The sequence below is a fragment of the Mixophyes fleayi genome, chromosome 1, assembly GCF_038048845.1.
Source record: "Mixophyes fleayi isolate aMixFle1 chromosome 1, aMixFle1.hap1, whole genome shotgun sequence".
NCBI lineage: Eukaryota > Metazoa > Chordata > Amphibia > Anura > Limnodynastidae > Mixophyes > Mixophyes fleayi.
The window spans coordinates 243,573,807-243,594,892 of record NC_134402.1 but is presented as its reverse complement, the minus strand read 5'-3'; the positions used below and the strand labels follow the sequence as shown (position 1 = coordinate 243,594,892).

Sequence of the window (21,086 nt, the reverse complement as noted above, 5' to 3'; positions counted from 1 at the left end):
TTTAAAAATGTTGATTTTTTTTAATGCAATTTATTGTAGTACCACCTTGATGTGCAAGTGTCAAATACTACTATCTCCTTGGGTCCCCATGGCAAAGGTCTACTGAACCTGATGCTAAATCCATCCTTGTAGGTGCTGATGAAAAGTGGGCGTGGGGCTAGTGATTAAGCAGGTGGGGCTAGTGATTAAGTGGGTGGGGCTAGTAATTAATTGGGTTAATTGGGTGGTGAATTGTGGCTAAGGTGCCTTTTCATGCAGGTAACTGTGACCACGTACCTAATTATAAATGTGTCTCTGCCTAATCTCTAAATGTTAAAAAAGTGACCTGAAGGTGTGGCCTGACACTTACCTGTACATCAGATCCATTAACATCTCTGGATCCTTCTGGAATGCTCTCATTTTTACCGTGTCTGACAGTATGCTGTTTAGATTGTTCAAAAGTTCATTTACCTTGAAAAGAAAAGCACTTACTTAATTACAAATGGAAGGACTAGTAGTAATAAAAGCAAATACAACAGAAAAAAGTTCCAGATCAATAAACTGACCAATTTGTAGACTGGAAATTGTTTTTAAATATAATAATTTAGTGAAAGAAAATTAGTTCTAAAAAGAAAAGAGGATTTATATACTTACGTTAAATCCGTTTCTCAGATTCCGTCTGGGGTACACTGCTTACCATGGGTTGTGGAGGGGAGCACGGGAGTTGGCACCTAGCTAGTTAATCTTTAGCACTGCTGGCAGACCCCTCCCCTCTACAATCCCCCTGCCTCTTCCTCCTCAGTTAATTCAAAAAGCCCCAAGGAGAAAGGTCAATCAACCAAGAGCATACAGAGGAAAGGCAGAAGGGAGGGATCGCAGTGTCCCCCAGACGGAATCAGAGAAACGGATTTAACGTAAGTATATAAATCCTCTTTTCTCTTTCATCCAGTCTGGGGACACTGCTTACCATGGGGACGTTCTAAAGCAGCCCCCTAAGGGTGGGACCGCTCTGAAAGCCCCGCTCGTAGAGCACTACGAGCGAAATTTGCATACGCGGATGCGAATACATTAAATTGATAGAATTTGGTAACTGTGTGGACAGAAGACCAGGTGGCTGCCCTGCAAAGCTGGTCAGCAGAAGCCCCATTTCTTGCTGCCCACGACGCCCCTACAGATCTGGTGGAATGGGCTGTAAGTCTTTCTGGCACAGGAAGGTTAGCTCTTATGCAAGCTTGCTTAATAGTTGCCGTAATCCATCTTGCAATGGACTGTTTAGAGGCTGGCCAGCCTCTTTTGTTAGAATCATAGAGAACAAACAGGGAATCGGTTCGTCTAATTTGAGATGTTCTTTTGACATAAATACGGAGAGCCCTAACCACATCTAACTTTTCCATAGACTGCAGATCAGAATGAGAAGTAGATGAAAAAAACAGAACTACAATTTCCTGGTTTGAATGGAAAGAGGACACTACTTTTGGAACAAAAGAGGGGAGTGTTCTCAAAACCGCTCTGTCCTTGTGAAAAAACAGATATGGTTCCCGGCAAGACAGAGCTCCCAATTCCGACACTCTATGTGCCGATGCAATAGCCAAAAGAAAAACAACCTTCCAGGTCAAACACCAAAAATCTGCCTCAAGTAAGGGCTCAAAAGGAGGCTCTTTGAGCATGTCCAGTACCAGGTTAAGATCCCATGGTGCTGTAGGCGGAACATAGGGAGGTTGAATATGTAAAACTCCTTGAAGAAAAGTCTTGATATCTGGCAAATCCGCTAATTTCAGTTGAAAGAAGACTGAAAGTGCTGATACCTGAACCTTTAGGGAACCTAAACGAAGCCCTGCTTCCAGCCCATCCTGAAGAAAAGCCAACAAGCGAGGGACACGAAAGGAAGACGTGTGACATGTCCTATTTTCACACCATCTGATATAGGCTCGCCAAATCCGATGATAGATGCGAGCTGAAACATGCCATTAAACTGAGCTGAGGTCAATTCTGGTGACGGAAGGGACCTTGAAGAAGAAGGTCATCTTGTGACGGAAGACGAAATCCTTGTCCTACCGCCATTGAGATTATGTCCACGTACCACACTCGGCGTGGCCATGAGGGAGCTACTAGAATTACCGGCAGACCACCTTGCCTTACTCGTCTGAGCACGCGAGGAAGCATGGGAATCGGAGGACACAGGTATCCCAACCTGAATTCCCATGACATCGTCATTACGTCCACTGCCACCGCTAAGGGGTCTCTTGCCCTTGCGCAAAACCTGTGAACTTTTTTGTTGTGTCTGGAGGCCATGAGATCTATATCCGGAAGACCCCATCTCTGAACTAGAAACTGAAAAACTTCCGGATGGAGTGGCCATCATTTGATTTCGACTTTGGTAGGCGGCCTCCCAATTCTTTATTCCCGGAATGAATACTGCCGAGATTGCTGGAACATACTGTTCTGCACAAGCAAAAATCTGAGCTGCAATTTTCATTGCGGCTGCACTCCTGGTTCCTCCCTGCCTGTTGACATATGCCACAGCCGTGGCATTGTCGGACTGAACTCTGACAGGGTGGCCCCGAAGGAGGGTCTGTGCCCCCCGAAGAGCTAAAAGAATTGCCTTCAACTCCAACACGTTTATTGATAAGGCTGATTCCTGAACAGACCAAAGTCCCTGGAGCCGGAGGTGCAGGATTGCCGCCCCCAACCTCTCAGGCTGGCGTCTGTTGTGGCTATGATCCATGACCATGGAGCGAAAGACCTGCCCACCGACATGTGATCCTGATTCAGCCACCACTGGAGCGATTCTCTCGCCCCAGGAGACAGCGAGATTCTCTAGAGATCCAAGCGTAGGTGGGATCCTGACCATTTCTGTAACAGATCCCACTGGAAGCATCGAGAATGAGCCCGACCGAAGGGGATCGTTTCAAAGGAGACCACCATCTTCCCAAGCAGCCGCATGCACAAATGAATTGAGGGATTGGGAGAGGACAAGACCTGAGTTGTTATAGCCCGGATCGAACTGATCTTCTCCGTAGGCAAGAACACCTTCTGCCGACTGGTATCCATGATGAGCCCCAGGAAGACCATACGTTGACATTGAACCATCTGGGATTTCTTTAAGTTTATCAGCCACCCATGGCTCTTGAGGATCACTATGGTGAGTGATAAGTGCTGACGTAAGCAAATCTCTGAGGAGGATTTGATGAGTAGATCGTCTAAATCGGACGACCTGAACTCCCTCTAGGTGAAGACACGCTGCCATCACCGACATGATCTTCGTGAAGACTCTTGGAGCTGTGGAGAGGCCGAAAGGAAGAGCACGGAACTGATAGTGGGAGTTCCCTACTGTGAACCTCAGGAGACACTGATGATTGCTCCAAATAGAAATGTGGAGGTATGCATCTTTTATGTCTATGGATGCCATAAACTGATCCTTCTCTAGGCCGTTTATCACCGACCTTAGGGACTCCATTCGAAATTTGTCCACTCGTAAGTGCACATTGAGGTTTTTTAGGTTTAAAATGGGTCGAAATGACCCGTCCGGCTTCTTGACCAGAAAAAGTTTTGAATAAAACCCTTTTCTTTTCTGGTTGTCTGGGACCCTGCAAATAACTTTTTGCGAAAGAAGAGAGGCGACACAGGCCTGTATTGCATGTCTTCTTTGGGGATCTCGGGTTAGCGAGGTTACAAAGAAGCGCTGTGGTATGTACCCTCTTGAAATAATGCCCCGAATTCAAGGGTCTTGGGATGACGCTGCCCACTGTTCCTGAAAAAGAGACAGACGTCCACCCACCAGCGCCCCCTCTTGGAGAATAGAGTGTCAGTCGGGACGCAGGCTTCTCCTGAGTCTCGGAGGCCTGGCGCCTAGCTGCAAACGAGGACCTGCCTCTGACAGACGAGCCTCGAGAATTCGGTTGTCTACCCTTAAATGACTGGCCCCTGGGCAAGGATGTACCCCGAAAGGACTGACGAAAGGAGCTAAACCAAGGGGTCCGGCTTCTACCGGAGAAAACCGGCAAAGAGGCGCTCTTGACCCCCGTTGCCTGGGAAATCATGTTATCTAATTCCGGGCCAAACAGACCTGCTGCAGAAAAAGGAATGGATTCCATAGATTTCTTTGAATCCCCTTCCCGGGATTTCAGCCATAACGTTCTTCTTGCTGAAACAGACGCAGCCTGTATAGAGGAGGACACAGAAGCTGTGCTCTGAGCCGCCTCATAAATATACCCTGACACCTCCTTTAAATGTAATGCTAGGGTAATCAATTCTGGGTCCTATAAGGTCTGTGCCATTTGCTCTGCCCATGCTTCCATGGCCTTGGCAACCCAGTGCTGAAGCAAACGTGGGTCTAAAGGAAGAACCCGCTGCTACAAATATAGATTTTAACTGGGATTCTACTCTGCGGTCATTGATATCTTGCAGAGTTGCTGAGCCCGGGGCTGGAAGGAGAGTGTGACGGGCCAAACGGGCTACAGGAGTATCTACTTTCTGAATTTCCTCCCAGCGAGCCACGTCCTCCTCCTGTAACGGATACAGGGAAGAGAACCTCTTTGGAACAGAGAACTTTTTATCAGGCTGTTTCCAGGCTCCCTCAGCAATATCTCTGAGTTCTACAGAAAGGGGAAAATGAATAACCTTCCTTTTGGCCTTCTTAAAGAGACTTCTGTCTCTAGGACTAGGATCCTCCATTTCTGGGAGGTCCAACGCTTGCCTCACCGCTAAAACCAAATCATCAATAAACTGATATTTAGTGATTTCTTCCTGTTCCAAGGATGGAACCTGGTCAGAATCCAAATTTGATTCTCTTTCCTCTTCTGAAAATCCTTCTAAATCAGAAAGGACCATGAGAGGATTAGCGTATCTAAGCCGCTTTCTTTTAGCTGGGGGCAGGTTTGGGGATTCAAGTAACTGGTTAAGTTTGTCCAAAACCTTTATAAATGCTGAGGACCATTCTGGTTCTGTGGGTACAGGCGGATGGTCCGTAAGCAAAGAGGAAGGTCCTGCTATAGCCGTTTCAGTAAAAACCGTGGCAGCAGGGAGCCCCACAGGAGTAATAGCATGATTTGTCACAGCGGCTGCCACACTAGACCACAATTGAGTAGATTGGGAGATCATCTGTGCTAAAGAGGAAACCGACTGTGTCAGGGAAGCTACTCAGGCCGGTTCCTCCGTCAGTGGGGCTGGAAGGAGCTGGGTTTGCGCAGAGGGGACCTCTCCTTCACAGACTGAGAAGAGCGCCAACGGGTCTTTCTGCCCATTAGGTAATTTAACTTTACATCTGGAACATGTAAAATATTTTGCCATAGGGCCTTTTCACTTTTCTGACATTTTAAAAAGGAAAAGCACACCAAACACACTTAGATAAGAGATATTTTGAGAGAGACAGAGTAGACAACAAGTAACAGACTAATGTGTAATAAAAGCTGTACTTGTGTGTGTGTAACAGATTAAAAAATATATGTGCAAGTAAGAAGATTTTAACAATCCTACTAGCCTCCCTCCTGTAACCATCTAAACAGTCTGTAATTGGTTAAAGAAAGGTTTTTGTACTTAGCCAAAAGGGCCACTCAGGGGAGAAGTCCAACAGCAGTGTCCTGGTGTCTGCTCCCTTGGAGATAAGTTCCTTCCCGGGCTTCTGTTTGGCGCCAGAGGCCGGACTGTACCATCTTTGCTGAGAGCAGGGGAGCTCTTGTGATAGTTCCCCCTCTGCAGCTTTCTGTCTCTCCTTTTTTTTTTTTTAAAAGAACTTATCATTTTCTCTGGCAGAGTTATGGAGGCCTTTTGAAGAGGTCTCCTGCAGCGTTAATACCCAGATGCCCCCTCCTATTCACCTGAGGGGGGATCTTGGTATGGCCCCTTGACTCTCCTCCTTCTTTCCTTGTACCTCCGCGGTCCGCTGATGAGATCATGACCGCCGGCAAGGTAATACGATAAGCGGCGCTTTATGCCTAATGGCAGCGCCGGTTTTCGTTGGAGCCTCCAAGAGTGACAGCGGTCCGGGAGACCGCTTATCACTCTGTACTGTGACCGCTATGGCTCTGCCATTGAGAGCAGTCTGCTCTCTCTGACAGAGTCCGGTCACCGCTGCCCAGCTTCTGTGAGTGTGTTCTCCATATGTAGAACACACTCCCAGCTCTGCCCTAAACTAACTATACTGTAAAAATTAAAGAAAAAATTTAAGTTATATAAAAATTAAATGAAATAAATGACTAGCTATTTCTAATAAGCCCAACTCCTTTGGGCACCTATAAAAAACTGAGGAGGAAGAGGCGTGGGATTGTAGAGGGGAGGGGTCTGCCAGCAGTGCTAAAGATTAACTAGCTAGGTGCCAACTCCCGTGCTCCCCTCCACAACCCATGGTAAGCAGTGTCCCCCAGATTGGATAAAAGAGAAAACTACATATTAACATTATTTAAATGACGACATTTTATACAAGTGAATGAAGCTGGTTCTGGTGTTGACATGCTTGTTTCTGTAAAAATCTATGTAATGTAGGAAAGCAATACTGCAAATCTCAGTGAACTATTCTGTGAGACAACAGCAAATTAACTTTTTCTGCTCTAATTCTAGATTGGAAGCTTCCTGCTTGGATGAGATATATCCTTTCAGCTCTATATTTTGAGTGGCCAGGAGGGTTGACAGCAGGAGGTTGTACTTGGCTGAAGAGGATTTCACAGGGTTGGATGTGTTCCAAAAACATGATGCTTAGATCCAGTCAAGGAATGCCCTCTTTTCCAAGTATGCCTCGCTGCTCCTGAGAGTCCTGGTAAATGTGATAATTATTGTAATGCAGCTGGGGGAAGGGGTTATTCACACAAATGTAATGACCTTCCTTGCTCTATCCGACTGTCCCCTAATTTGTCAATCTTCAAACGGGCACTTAAATTTGTTCCTGAAAGCCTATCAGTCGTCCACCTAACCTTCTCCACGCTTGTTCTCCTTACCTCCCTCTTCCCTGTATGCGCTCCTCTGCGCCTGTTCCTCTCATCTGAGTCCCTCTTGTGTCTGCGGTCTATTTACCCTCCCTTTAGTATGTAAGCTCTTATGAACAGGGCCCTTTCCCTCCTATCTCTACTCCAGCTCTCCTCCTCCATCTTCACTGTACTTGATACGCTTGGAGCCACTGGAGTCTTGGTTTTACTTGTTTACTGTTCTGTTTTACCCTGTATGGTCAACTGTTTGTATTATGTACGACGCTGCGGATACCTTGTGGTACCATATAAATAAAGATTAACAATAATAATATATCAAGCAATTAAACCACATATTAGTTTTGAGCATTCTATTGCATGACATACCTATGAAAGCATATATCTGATTGGTTGCTATAGGTTACATAATTTGTGTTTTTGCACCATGTGTGCATCTAACGTTTGCGTGTATTTTACCTGTGCTGGGAAAAGGGTAGACTGCATGTCCTCATCTTCCTCGGCATATGCCAGAATGCTTCTCAGTGATCTCCGCAGGTACTCTTCATTGAAATCTTGGGATTTCCCAACCAGTGAAGCCAATGACATTGTTACCTGCATTTTCACTCTGGCAAAATTCTGCATTGATCAAACACGCAAATTTTTAGCAAAGAAATAATAATCCTGAAAACCTAAACGTACACAATTATTTCTGTATACTGTGCTTCAGATATGTTCAAACAATGAGATTTTCCCTTTGAATCATGTCTAACAACTACTTGTAACACAGATTCATGAGTCATTTGGTAAATTTTAATGCTAAAACTAGAGTGTTCAAGATAGATATTAAATCAATAGTAAACGCCAAAACAAACCTAGAGAGATAGAAAAAAACTACTCGTATCCAGGTGCGGGCTGGCAAAGTTCAGCCTGGGGGGCGCACAGGCGGCCGCATCACATGACACATGATGCGGCTGTGTCAGTGATGACGCGGCCGCATCGGATGTCTTGTGATGCGGCCGCTGGAAATATTTAGGAAATATTGCATTCGGGCGGGGGGGGAGTGGGCCAAATAGCTGTCAGACAGAGCGGCCCGAGGGCCTGATACCCCCCTGCCCCCCTGGCCCAGCCCGCCTCTGCTCGTATCCTTCAATGCTCCAGAAAGAAAGTAGCAACTTACACTGGTGCTGCTGAAGCTGTATCTCATGATCAGGTACAAGGTGGCACAGGCTTGGCTCCTTGTGCTTTCCAGGGTACTGCTACAGTGATGCAAGACCTTTTGGCATATATCAGAGCATTGCTCCACTTCCTCTTCAAACAGGAAGTCCCCAAACTAAGAGAGGGAACCACAAATTTAAAATAATTCTTCATATTACAAAGTATCACATGCTCACCTTTCCATATAACAATAGGGTAATTTATGACAGCCAGATGCAATGCAAATATGTGCATCTAACCAAGCAGTCATTCAAGTAGCTAGCCTACTATTGGAAGCTGCCATTTTGTGGGCTAACCCAAAGTTTGTGTCTTGTGCATCAGTGATTTACTAGTTCCCACTGAATTGATCACTTGCATTTTCATGGGTATTGGGTTAGCAAACAAAATGGCTTTGTCTACTTCAACCTTATCACAGAATAAGCCTTAATACTTTTCTAACTTAATATCCATATTAAACAATTTAAGGAAATAAGGGGACATTAGTTTGCTAGGCATTAGATATTTAATCAAGGAATGTAACTATATTCCTTGCATGTACTTTGGTGCCCAAAAAGCTTGTCCTCCTCCCAAGGAAGGGTCAATCAGCACTTGAAACATATAGAGCAGAATTTTTCACCTTTGTTTTTTTTTTTTTTTAAATGTCCTCCCATGTGACAATTCATGTTTATCAAGTCCCCACTAAAAATCTGTTTAAACTAAATACAAATAGGTGCAAATACACATTGATGATGATGGCGGTCACCAGCACTAGTTAGCTGCTTCTGATTGGCTGATTGGAAATTTACCAATGAAGTTACAATTACAGCGATTTGAATGGACCATGAAAAGTGCTTCACGAGGGTTAGTAATTTATTTTTTATCTAATGAAAGTAACTCCTTACCTTAATAATGAGCAGCCGGATGGAGGAAAAGCAATGAGACAGGTATGTGTTGCTCTGATTGGCACTTAGAGAATGCACGAGTACTTTAAGGACTCCTCCAAGTAGATTATCCTTGCAGTCCACAGATAAATTCACCTATAATGGTTTATTGATAAATATAAACAATTTATACATAGCACATCAAATTTTCATGGTAACAGTGATATGTTTGCATACTAGACATTTTAAATTGCAGTACATGTAAATTGAACAGTCTACAATTTCTAGTGTGTGACCACTAGGGGCACAGTTACAATGCAGTCTGTACCTCAAGGCACCCTCTAACTAACATAGGACATGCATTATTGCATTACTATCACAGAAAACCCTTCCCCAAAATTATATTTACAGAGAGTGGAGTTGGTTATGTACCCATAATGCATAATGTTGGTCTGAAACATTTTATAGCTTCAGTTGTTAACATATATAAATACAGTTTAATTTTTAAGGTCATTTTTGTAAAATGTAAATTTCCCCAAAAAGATAATACAAATAATTATGTTATTGACACTATTGCACACAACAACTTTCACATCTTTCATAATACTCCTATTAATACACAGGCATGCTGGCAGCAGGGGAGGGCTGGCAAATTTTAGCCCGGGGGGCAAGACTCGACTCAGCAGCCTATTAGGATCCAGCCCAAGGTAGCCCACTATGGGACATGCCCGGGGGGCTAATGAGCCCCTGCCCCCCAGCCCCTGGCTGGCAGTTATGTTACAGATAGGAGACCTTTACATTGCGGTATTTCTTACAGTAGAAGAGTTAGCAGTGTCCATGCTCACTATGCTGCAATGTTAGCTCATATAAATAATTCAAGATAAAAGGTAAAGTTGTCCAATATTTTTTTTACTGAAAATTGACAAAAACCCTGCTGCTAGTAGCTTAGGACTTTCTGAACACCCGCATACATCCCAAAATAATAGTTTACTTGGGATTATTTACACTTCTAAATAAACATTTGTGCACTGAAGAGCAACTATTAAATTCCATGAGTACAATATCTTTACCTGTATTATAGTTTCTACCACATCCAAAATGATCAAGTTGGCTTCAGTGGCCAGGTTACCACACATAATAGCTTCCTGATCCATTTCAGCCTTGGACCTGTCAATAAGAATTTTACATAAAAATTTAAAGTAATGTCTTTTTTAAAAAAATATATATATATATTCTGCTGCAGACAAAGCAGAGGACTCCTGTAGTCTTGTAGGGTTATTATAACTGTTATGGAAAACCACATATTTGCTCATGTAAGCATAAAGGCATAGTTTTTGTCTTATAATACAATAATCAAATACATAAAGCATTGACTTGTCATTGATCTCTATACTTATAGCCTCAATAACATGTATACTTAAGCAAACATATTATAATTTTCAGTATAGAAATCTTGAAATACAGGAGACCAGTAAACCTTCAATTATCTGTATACCTGCACATTTTCATTCACCCTGTTCATTGTGCTTAGAATGTTTAAGTAACTTTTGTTAGTACACTCAGTGATTTGCGCAGTACAGCATACTAAGCAATTACAACATATGTCACAGGTAACATTATCATTTAAAGAGTAAAGGTGCTCACATATTTAGTCGCTCGTTAGCTTGGCGCCAGTGAGTCTGCTCCTTCCTCCACCTCAGGTTTTCATTAAGTCCAGCAAATCTGTCATTTCCTGCTACGGCAGAAGACAATGTTACCTGCAATTTCTATGTGCTAATGACAACCCATGGCCTTGGATAAAATACATGATTTATTGAAAGACATGCTGCAATTATAGAGTCATAAAAAGAAGGAGAAACCGGTTTAAAGATGGATGTTTGGAGACTAATAACTAACCATTTATACAAAAAGAATATTTCATTTGATATAACATAATTCAAATAGGCAAACACATACAGGACAGAACTAGGATGCTATATTTCATAGGAGCAATTTTTTTAAATGATTGGGAATGCTCACATTACCTTCCACTCCATATAACTGTAAAATGCCATGAATAGACATGGTTTGTGGACAATTACTGGATATGCTCAAGGACTCACAGCACCCCCAGAGCTGGCTCCTATGCTGTATTTACCAGTTACCTAGCTGAGTAGGAGATATGGTCCTGTTACAAGTGATTTTGCTATTTGGAATGTTTTCATGCACTGTACGTCTATAGGCGTACGGGCAGCAAGTCTGCTGTGCAAAGAATACTTAGCCTATCAAACAGATCTTTATATCTTTATATCTAGATCCTGAAGCTTTTACATATATGTGTGTCAATGTTCCCAACATTATGCAGACATTGACAGGTCTGTATAAATAGGTAAATGTTGCCAGTCACTGAAAAAAACAAACAATAAGTCATTTTATCTGTCGTCTCCTTCAGGACCAGTTCAAAAGAAGGGACCACTGTAGTCTCCCGCAATGCACACATATGATACTTGCACCTTCATGTATTCTCACACACTGCTCCAGGAGCTGCTGGATACTATACATGTCTGCACACTGCAACCAGCTCCCCTCCATTCAATCAAACAGACTGAAGGATGACAAAACCAACTTGCCATGTTATGGCAGAGCCTACTGGTACAATACAGCCTACTTTTCTCCATCATCTTTATATATATATATATATATATATATATATATATATATATATTCATCCAACTTTCTTATATGTTATACTAAGTAAAGTAACTGCAGTAAGAAATTAGTGTTCTATTTAGAACTATGTAACTGCTTTCTGGCTGATGCAATGGAACAAGGAGATGCTGTCAGCAATTGTTGGTTCCAGCATAGTGTACAGGTCTATGCTAAACTCTGTGGCTCTGTCACCATTATGCTGACACCATACTTACAGCCCTTGTAACATGTGCATGTAGTGTATTCCTTTTATTGAGTACTATGAAAATGTACCAGTTTTCCAGCGTCTCATCATTTCCCCTCTGGCTCCTTCCCCACGTAACAAAGCTTCTTCCAAACGAGCCTTGACGTCTCTGGACTTCTGAAGCACCAAGGTGCTCACTCTGTCTGGTGACTGCTTCCCCTGAGAGAACAACATGGTTGCTCATGTCAGTAAGCATTACAGAGAATTAGGGATACACCAAATCCAAGATTCAATATGGAAATACTAATGGTTTTTCTTTAGGATCTGGCCAGCTTATTCTCAATACTTATTTGCTATTTGTAGGACACAGTGTTTGCGCTTGATAGGAGGTAGAAGCAGATTTTATAATTTAAACAGAGTATTTAATTTAGACCCTTCTACTTCATTTAATATGCAAATTATGTTTCATAATCAGCTTAGTATTTGGTAGAATGATTTTAAATGATTATCGAATTTGGATGACTCTTACAATATCGTCATCATCAACATTTATTTATATAGCACCAGGAAATGTTGTAGCGCTTTGGATTCCGTGCATCCTTACAGATAATAGGCAGTGTTTTATATATTTTTTTCACTAAATTGTTTAAAAATGCAAGTCTGCAACCAATGAATAATTAGTTTTCATATTCTAGTGCAAGTTATCCAATGAAAGTGAATACCTGTGTGGCTGCTTTGCTCTCAGTACACATTTGCACATCTGAGGAATTTTAGTAAATAGCCCCAATATAGAGGAAAGGAAGGGTATGATCTGATTGAGACAGGCATATTTACTGTTTAGAAATGTACATATTTTCTATGATAAAACCAGCTGGATGTGGAACAACATGGGTCAGGCAACATTATTAGTTGCTTAGAATAAAAACAAACTTAGACTAAAACGTGTATACACAACAGTAGCGGTGAAACTGGAATTAATATATAAAATGAATATTGAATGTCATGTCTGTTTATCTTTCACTTTAATTGTACAGTGCTATGTAAATATATAAATAAATGATGATGATGATGATGATGATGATAAATATTGGGACTTTACAAATTTTTCTTGGAATTACAAATTCTCAAAACAGACTGGTCTGTCTGCCAAAATAATAATGGACATTTGTTTTTACTACTGGAAACAAGGGAAACAGAGTTAGTTGTTTAGTTCCATTGAATAAGAGTTGGCACAGAATGCGGCCACTTACCTTGTACTCAAAGCAGGAAACACACATGTACAGCAGATCGAGTATTCGGTTTAGCTGCAAAGTGGGTAAGTAGGCGAGCCACTTCTGGACAACACTCGATTCTGCGTTTTTCATGATCCACAGGAAGCAGGTGAGTAGATTCCGTGTAGATTCAGGACTCAGTGTGGTGTACATTTTAAGTGGCTGGAGAGAAGTCCAACATGTAACTCTTTAGTGGAATTTCAAAGAACTGGGGAAATCAAATATTGTACTATTTGCTGCAAAGCACAATATTAAATGTGACCTTTCAATTTAATCATTCCAGCCTGCATTTGCTACATGTTTCTAGCTGTGACCCATTAGAATGCTGCATTTTAACGATTATTAGACTAAACAAAAGGCTGACCCATGACATTTGTCATATACGCTTAAAATTAATAATGACTGGTTACAAATAAATGAAATAAACCTAAACACAAAACACAAACTGCAGTCATGCATTCACAACATTAGTAAAAATGGAGCTCTGTGTTGGTGTCTATGGACAGGATAGGGCAATAAAAAATACTGTGTATAAATAATATGAACATACACTATGTATAAATACTAGTAAAAGTATTTGGTATCATTTTGTATAAAAGGATTTTGCAAAGTGGCAGAAAAGTACAGAAAGTATTACTGAGATGACTGGTTATTGATAATATGAGCACTTTAGACTTACAACTGAAGACAGAGTAATTGGAGAAGGTTTTAGACCAAACTGATTTCCCGCAACAGCCATTGCAACATTTGGGCTGATTACACTTGGAGTCTCGGGCTCCTCTTCTGTACTGCGCCCTTTTCCACTTCGTGAATCTAAAACTATGGAGGAAAAATAATTCACAAGGGATCCAGAAACTTGGGAGACAAATATATGTAGGAAGTGACACAGTTCAGTTGATCATTATCATTGTATATAAAAAAGTAATATACACATCATAACATACATTTATTACATTTTAACATTATTTATAAGTGATTGGGATTGGAGATCCATGTACTTTCTATTATGATTAATATTTTTATCATCCTCTTTTTGTAAATGTTTATCATTCTACTATTTTTCACAGCATGATGAAACCACAGAAAAATTTAGAAAAATCACTCCTTGCTCCAGTGGAGCCTACAATCTAATGTCCCTAACACTGGCACAGAAATAGGAAATGTATTCAGAAACATCTAAATCAGAGGGTCCCATGTGAATAATGGGACAACATAAATACTCCACATACACCACACCAGGGGAGGGCTGGCAAATTCCCCGTGGGGCAAGACTCGACTCAGCAGTCCATTAGGATCATTTTAAAGGAAAAAAAATGCAGGTGGCCCAGTGCCCCAGCCAAAGGTAGCCCACTATGGGACCCACGACGGGGGGACAGATACTCCCCTGCACCCCCCAGCCCAACCTGTCCCTGGACAACACCCTGGGCTAGATTTACTAAGCTGTGGGTTTGAAAAAGTGGGGATGTTGCCTATAGCAACCAATCAGATTCTAGCTGTCATTTTGTAGAGGGTACTAAATAAATGAAAGCTAGAATCTGATTGGTTGTTATAGGCAACATCCCCACTTTTTCAAACCCGCAGCTTAGTAAATTTAGCCCTATGTATCTAAAATATGCCTCCAAGAATGTATCTGCTTCTGGGATAAGTCTTCTAAAATGAAACAGTTAATATTGACATTAATAATAATAGCAAAGTTGTTATGTATTTATCAGCTAAGGAAAATGCTGCTTTTATACTTCAATAGTGTTTTACAGATTGTGTTTGACATTCATTTCAATGGAGCTCAGTTTGAGCAGCTTGTTGATCTGCCAGGGAAGAGGATTCAAAATTAAATTTTCCATGTTGGTGTCACACGTGCATTTTGGAAGCACATTTTACAATTAGGTAAAAAGCAGCAGATATCTGTTGTTAATTCAAATCACTAAAGTCTATGAGATATGTTGCAAACTGGCACACAAGCTGTTTCCAAAATTTTCTAACACTCTTGAGCGCTATATGAAACCTGTTCAACTATTATTATTATCTTTAATTTATAATGCGCCACAAAGGGTCTGCAGGGCCGTACATGACATATACAGAAAGCAGTGATCCATAACACATAACATCATCAGCAGCAGCAACTATTTATATAGTGACACTAATTCTGCAGCACTGTACAGAGGACTCATTCACATCAGTCCCTGCCCCATTGGAGCTTACAGTCTAAATTAACTAACACACACAGAGACAAAATACACAGACTAGGGTCAATTTGATAGCAGTTAATTAACCTACTAGTATGTTTTTGGAGTGTGGGAGGAAACCAGAGCATGTACAATATTTAGCATGTAGTCTCTCCTGATAATTTTTGTTATATAGTAAATCCACCATTTTAGAAGCCCTTCACTGAATAGTTTGTAATTTTGTTTGTCTTTTTGATGATATGGCCTAGAATTGTACACAGTATTCCAGGTGCGGTAACTGCATATTGCGACATCCCTCCATGCTCCCTTACCCAATTAAAAGGATCTATAAGTCATGCTTCCATGACAATGGCAAGAGATTGGGAAGGAGATGTCTGCAGGAAGCAGTAATATTTGGTAGGAGACAGCAAATGTTCTGATTAGGCATGTTGTATATATTTGTAGTTGCAGCTATGACACGTGTTGTACTACTTTTCATTTACAAAAAATAGCTTCTGTAATCTATTTCCATAATTTACACCCCCTCCAAAAACTGGCCAATCCCCCTCTGGTCTTATACCACAACAGGGTCACATAGGCTTTTAATTTACAAAATAAATAAAAAAAAAAAAAACAGGTCACGATAATGTATGAACCCCTTAATGATATACCTTGCGTAGGTGGTGCATGGAGAAATATGACTTTCAGTGAATGGAGATATGAAAGGTGTGCGAATGGTCAGTAACAATGCTTGGCGTTGCGTTACTGTTACCTGTAAATATGTGGCAGGAACATCATTACATCAGTATGGTTCACAGGTACCCGAACACCGTACAGAGGTGAGCGTGGGAGAGACCGTACAGAGGTGAGCGTGGGAGAGACCGTACAGAGGTGGGTGTGGGAGAGACCGTACAGAGGTGGGTGTGGGAGAGACCGTACATAGGTGAGCATGGGTGAGACCGTACAGAGGTGAGCGTGGGAGAGACTGTACAGAGGTGAGTGTGGGAGAGACCGTACAGAGGTGAGCATGGGGGCAGACCGTACAAATGTGAGTGTGGGGGGAGACTGTACAGAGGTACAGAGGTGAGCGTGGGAGCAGACCGTACAGAGGTGAGTGTGGGGGGAGACCGTACAGAGGTAAGCATGGGGGCAGACTGTGCCGAGGTGAGCATGGGGGAGACCCTACGGTGAATGTTGTGCTGAGATGTGGTGGGAGAGGTGTGAGGGGGATATGCGGTGGTCTGTGTGGAAGTATAGTAAGTGTAGTACATGACTGTTAGTGAGTGGAGACATGAAAGGTGTGTATTCGGTCAGTAACAATGGTTGAAGCCTTGACGTGGCGTTATTGCTCACATGGAGGATATCCATATGCTAATTCAACCTGTATGTGTGTCTGGAATATCAGTACGGTTCACTTATACCCAAAGATGGCTCACGCAGCAGTAGATAGTTACTAGACTCAGATGTAGGCAAAAATACACTGCATATAATCAAGTCGCCTAGCAGATTAAAATAAAACTGCTCATAGCCAGATGCATTTGAATGAATGTAAAACACTCTTGCTACATACAAGCTGACAACATTTATTAAAGTATGAAAGTAGCATTATCCCTCAAAGAAAAAGACACATTGAAAATGCTGTTAAAATCTACTGTGCACAGGTGGACAATGAGCTTCCATGTTAGTAAACAAAAAGGAAAAAAAAATATGTGTACATGGTAAAACAATCTGCTGTAGCTTCATAATGTTGTATGTTGAAAATTACTTCACTGTTCCTTAAATACATATTATTTCCTATGTCTGCGACCAATAGCTCAACACTGAATTTGGGATTTTAAATATCATGCAGCTTTACCTGAAAAATCATGTAGCTGAGGAATGGCATCCAAAATAGTGCTGACCAATGGCAGGTAAAGAGCAGCAATTTTGTTTCTTATCTCTACTTTCTGACAGCGGGGGTCCAAATCATGTGAACTCAGAAGATTGTGTACAGCATTGATGGCTTTTCTTTGCACCTTACTGATTCTGGGGGAAACATATAAATAACACAGTGAAATGCATAACTTTTGATGAATGCGCTGTATATTATTCCTACTTCATCTTTATCTGAAACATTCTAATGTGGTAAGTAAATGTAGTACACCTAAATACTGGATTTGATTTGTACAATGAAAACAGCAGTGCACATTTATTTAAATAATATTAAAGTGTAGCATTTGTATTAAACCATAGAAACTAATATTGATTTTATTGTCTGTCTTGCGCTAGTCACATAAAAGCCGATTCTTGAGTAGTTGCAGGCGGACTCAGTGTAAGCTTTGCTCCTACATGCAATGTTAGCAAACGAGCCCTGATGTTTGAAAGACACACACATCATGTATTTCCAGCAATGTGCTTAAGCTATATACTATCAGCAATACTACTACATATATATATATATATATATATATATATATATATATATATATATATATATATATATATAATTACAGTATATAATTACATTTACTGGTTTGTTGATAGTATCCATTGGACTTTCAATGATGCATGAGATGCCCATGCACTTAATAATTGAAAACAGACAGACATAGGCTTCAGCCAGCCATTTGAGAAGGGGGCAGCCTAATCATGACATCTCTTGGAATCACTGGTAAGTTTGTTTTGTCCTTTGTGTTTATTTCAATGATATATTAAAGTAACTATTCAGGGTCTTAATGATAGAGGAAGTTGCTGATGCACCACATCACAGTTAATAAATAACAATAATGGGAATACCCTGCAACTTTGGCTGTTTTGTAAAGTTTTTTAACTCATGGTTAAGAGACAAAATATAGGTTACCATACAAATGAGGAAAGGTCTCTTTCCAAACCAAAAGTGTATAACCAGCTAATAAATGAATTATTAATTGTGCTTTGTAACTATTTTTACAGACTACCAATTTTCTTCTACAACATTTAATAATAGCATACTTAATTTCTACACAGAACTGATCCATGCATTGTAGCATGGTCAATAGATCTCAACAATATTCAACATTTGTGTGAATTACATAAACTAACATCAAAACAAACAGCATTTTTAGGCAATGTACATACCTATTCTAAAATATGGGAAAAATGGAAAATAGGATTTATGCAATTGTATAAACAATTTACTAATGGTTACATAATAATATATGTGCTATTCTATTTTATTTTAACACATTGTAGTACCTCTTGATTATGCTATTTAGTGAGGCTGATTGGTCTTGCTTTGTGCCCCAGCCAAAAAGTTTGGGAACCCCTGTACAAAGCATCCTTTATATTTCTGCTATTTAAAGGGAAATTATGCAGTTATGACTACGCAATATTTACAGTGATATATACATACAGTACACAATATTGTACATACCCTTCTGTCTCACAGTCCACTGCAGCATCCAGCTCCGTAAAGAGCAGTCCAGTTAAGAAATGCTTTTGCCTGTATTCAGGTGAGAGGTCAAACATGCCTGCAATTCTGTGATCCTGGAAGCTGGAGCAGGAACTGGAGTTCTGTTCAGGAAATATAGGTCTAGTTAAGCACCAATATTGCCCTCATTTCTCATTTGTAAATTATTTTGTTTTAAAATGATGTTCCACCAGTTTATATCCTTTCTCTGCCTTCCAACTTGTGGTACTAAAATGTAGTTTAAAAGCCTATATTGATAAATATCTGAGGATGAAGCTTTCATTGCAATTTATATATCATCTACAATATTTGAGATCTGTTTTTGATGGCATATATGGTGTAGATGTCAAAGTGCATGCTTATAACTGCAGGTCTGTTCAACATGAACATCTGCTATTGTAATTAGAGATGGTCATGCTCGGTTCCCAGAGAACTGAACATACCCAAACTTAGCAGATCCGAGTACCGGTACTTTTGTGCTTTTTCCGGATTTGAAAACGAAGAAAAAAGTCATTTATACGTCGTCGGATCTCAGGATTTTTGGATTCCTTTTTAAGAACCAACATAACGGTGGGTGGGAGGGTGGGTCCAAGGACAATTCCATCTTGCACCACTTTTCTTTTCTGCCACTGCTGTCTGCCAATGTGTCCTAGATGTGCTAGGAACTGCTGTGTGTTTGAGTCATTGCTCTGTCGCTTAGCATCCAGCCAGGTCACTACAGTATTTGTCCGAAAGTGTATGAAAATAATATTGTGATCTGTGAGGTGGTCAAAATTAACTGCAAATGACTTGACATTAGTGTTATTGAGGTTAATAATAATGTAGGAACAAAAAAAGAGCAAAATTATGTGATTTTAGAATATTTTAGGATTTTTTCTAAAAATCCAAAACCAAAACATACGAGGGCGGTTTTGCCAAAACCAAAACACGAAGCTAATCCAGATCCAAAACAAAAAAAACCCCAGTTCACGGGGGTCAGTGAGCATCTCTAATTGTAATATAACAGTTCATTTAAGGCTCATGACAACATAAGTGTTTAGTGGGCCTTGTCCATACTGTAGATTGGGCTGTGCACTTCTCAATTCCTATTAATTACTGATCCAGCTCTAAATATCAGTTGTTAGAACTAAAGTCAAATTATTATAAATAGTATATGTTCCTGCCTGTTAATGTCTCATTTGTACAGCACTAGGTAATATGCCAGGAATGATAAAGTGGGAGCAACGATTTCAACATATTGCCTAGGTCCCAGTACATCCAGAAATTGCAAAGAGACCAGTACTCATGCATTTAACTTTATTGCAGATTCTCTGTGAAAGACAAGTATATGTATTCCTTGGAGAATTGGCAATAACGTCTTGCATGTGCCTCTCACAGAGTGCTAGTTTTATTATTATTTATCGGTTATACCTGGATCTTTATAAATGTATTAATATACATACATAAATGAACAAATAAATACATAATATTATATAATAGCTACATAAAGATTATCTACGCTATGATGTAAATGCAAAAGTTAAATATGCAAAAAAGCAAACAAACAAAAACATATACTTGTATGTGCAAAGAACTATACTTCTCCCTTATATGTAAAAACAATGTATATTTCTGTGTAGCTCATACATGCTAACTTTCAAAACTTCTCATCCGGGAGATCCCGGGGGAGAAGTCATGTGACAGGGGGAATGCCGCCCCCACTTTGAAATGCCAAAATTTATGGCATTCGTGGCATTATAGTGGGGGCGGGGCTTAATGATGCGATTAAGCCCTGCCCCTGCCATTCAATGCCGCGAATTTTGGTGAATCTGGGAGGTTTGCCTACTATTCCAGGAGTCCGGAAGGACTCCCCGAAATTCAGGAGCCTCCCGGGAATTCCGGGCGAGTAGGCAAGTATGGTGTAGCTATCTTCATGTATAAAATCCCCATGATCACAAGTACCTCAGAAGAAATAGAAGGACACGGAGATGCTGGTGTCGATGATGCCACAAAGAAGAGATTTAAGTTAAGATAATGCTCATGACTGCACAGAATCCTTAGGAATTCCAGTCTCATAGAGATCAGTGTTGGAAAAGAATTCAACTTAGATGACAACTGGAAAAGAAGAAACTTATGTTATTATAGCAAGATTAACATTGACTGGTGTGACATCTTAATGCCTTTCACACAAAAGCAAGCCCTATTCTCACTAACATACAGTATGTATTACTAATAAATTGTCTAAGAAAAAAGCAATATGAAGATCCATACCTTCCAGTTACTGATAAGAAAAGTGTGAATCTTAAGTTTAGGGTGACCAGTGTTTACATGGTAATGAAATAGTGATAATTATAGCAGCAAAACTAGTACCTAATACCATGCATAGAACAATAGTGACAGCCTCGGACTGGCCTGCAGGGCAGCA

At 40.7% G+C, this 21,086-nt stretch overlaps 1 protein-coding gene across 6 annotated transcripts in view; it reads right to left on the bottom strand.

Moving 5' to 3' along the window:
• The window catches only part of DOCK8 (dedicator of cytokinesis 8), a 149,805-nt gene that overhangs the window by 26,323 nt on the left and 102,396 nt on the right, over positions 1-21,086 (bottom strand). For 3 of the 6 annotated variants that reach the window (XM_075208617.1, XM_075208578.1, XM_075208628.1), the window contains 12 exons: positions 20,624-20,776; positions 18,647-18,786; positions 17,111-17,280; positions 13,773-13,912; positions 13,073-13,255; positions 11,912-12,041; positions 10,595-10,685; positions 10,021-10,117; positions 8,972-9,106; positions 8,053-8,205; positions 7,353-7,511; positions 350-450 (listed from right to left, as the gene is read on the bottom strand). In XM_075208617.1, the coding sequence (XP_075064718.1) occupies positions 350-450; positions 7,353-7,511; positions 8,053-8,205; positions 8,972-9,106; positions 10,021-10,117; positions 10,595-10,685; positions 11,912-12,041; positions 13,073-13,255; positions 13,773-13,912; positions 17,111-17,280; positions 18,647-18,786; positions 20,624-20,776 (1,652 nt within the window). The remainder of the gene's footprint in view (positions 1-349; positions 451-7,352; positions 7,512-8,052; positions 8,206-8,971; positions 9,107-10,020; positions 10,118-10,594; positions 10,686-11,911; positions 12,042-13,072; positions 13,256-13,772; positions 13,913-17,110; positions 17,281-18,646; positions 18,787-20,623; positions 20,777-21,086) is intronic. The other 3 variants (XM_075208596.1, XM_075208606.1, XM_075208587.1) reach the window with 3 other exon arrangements.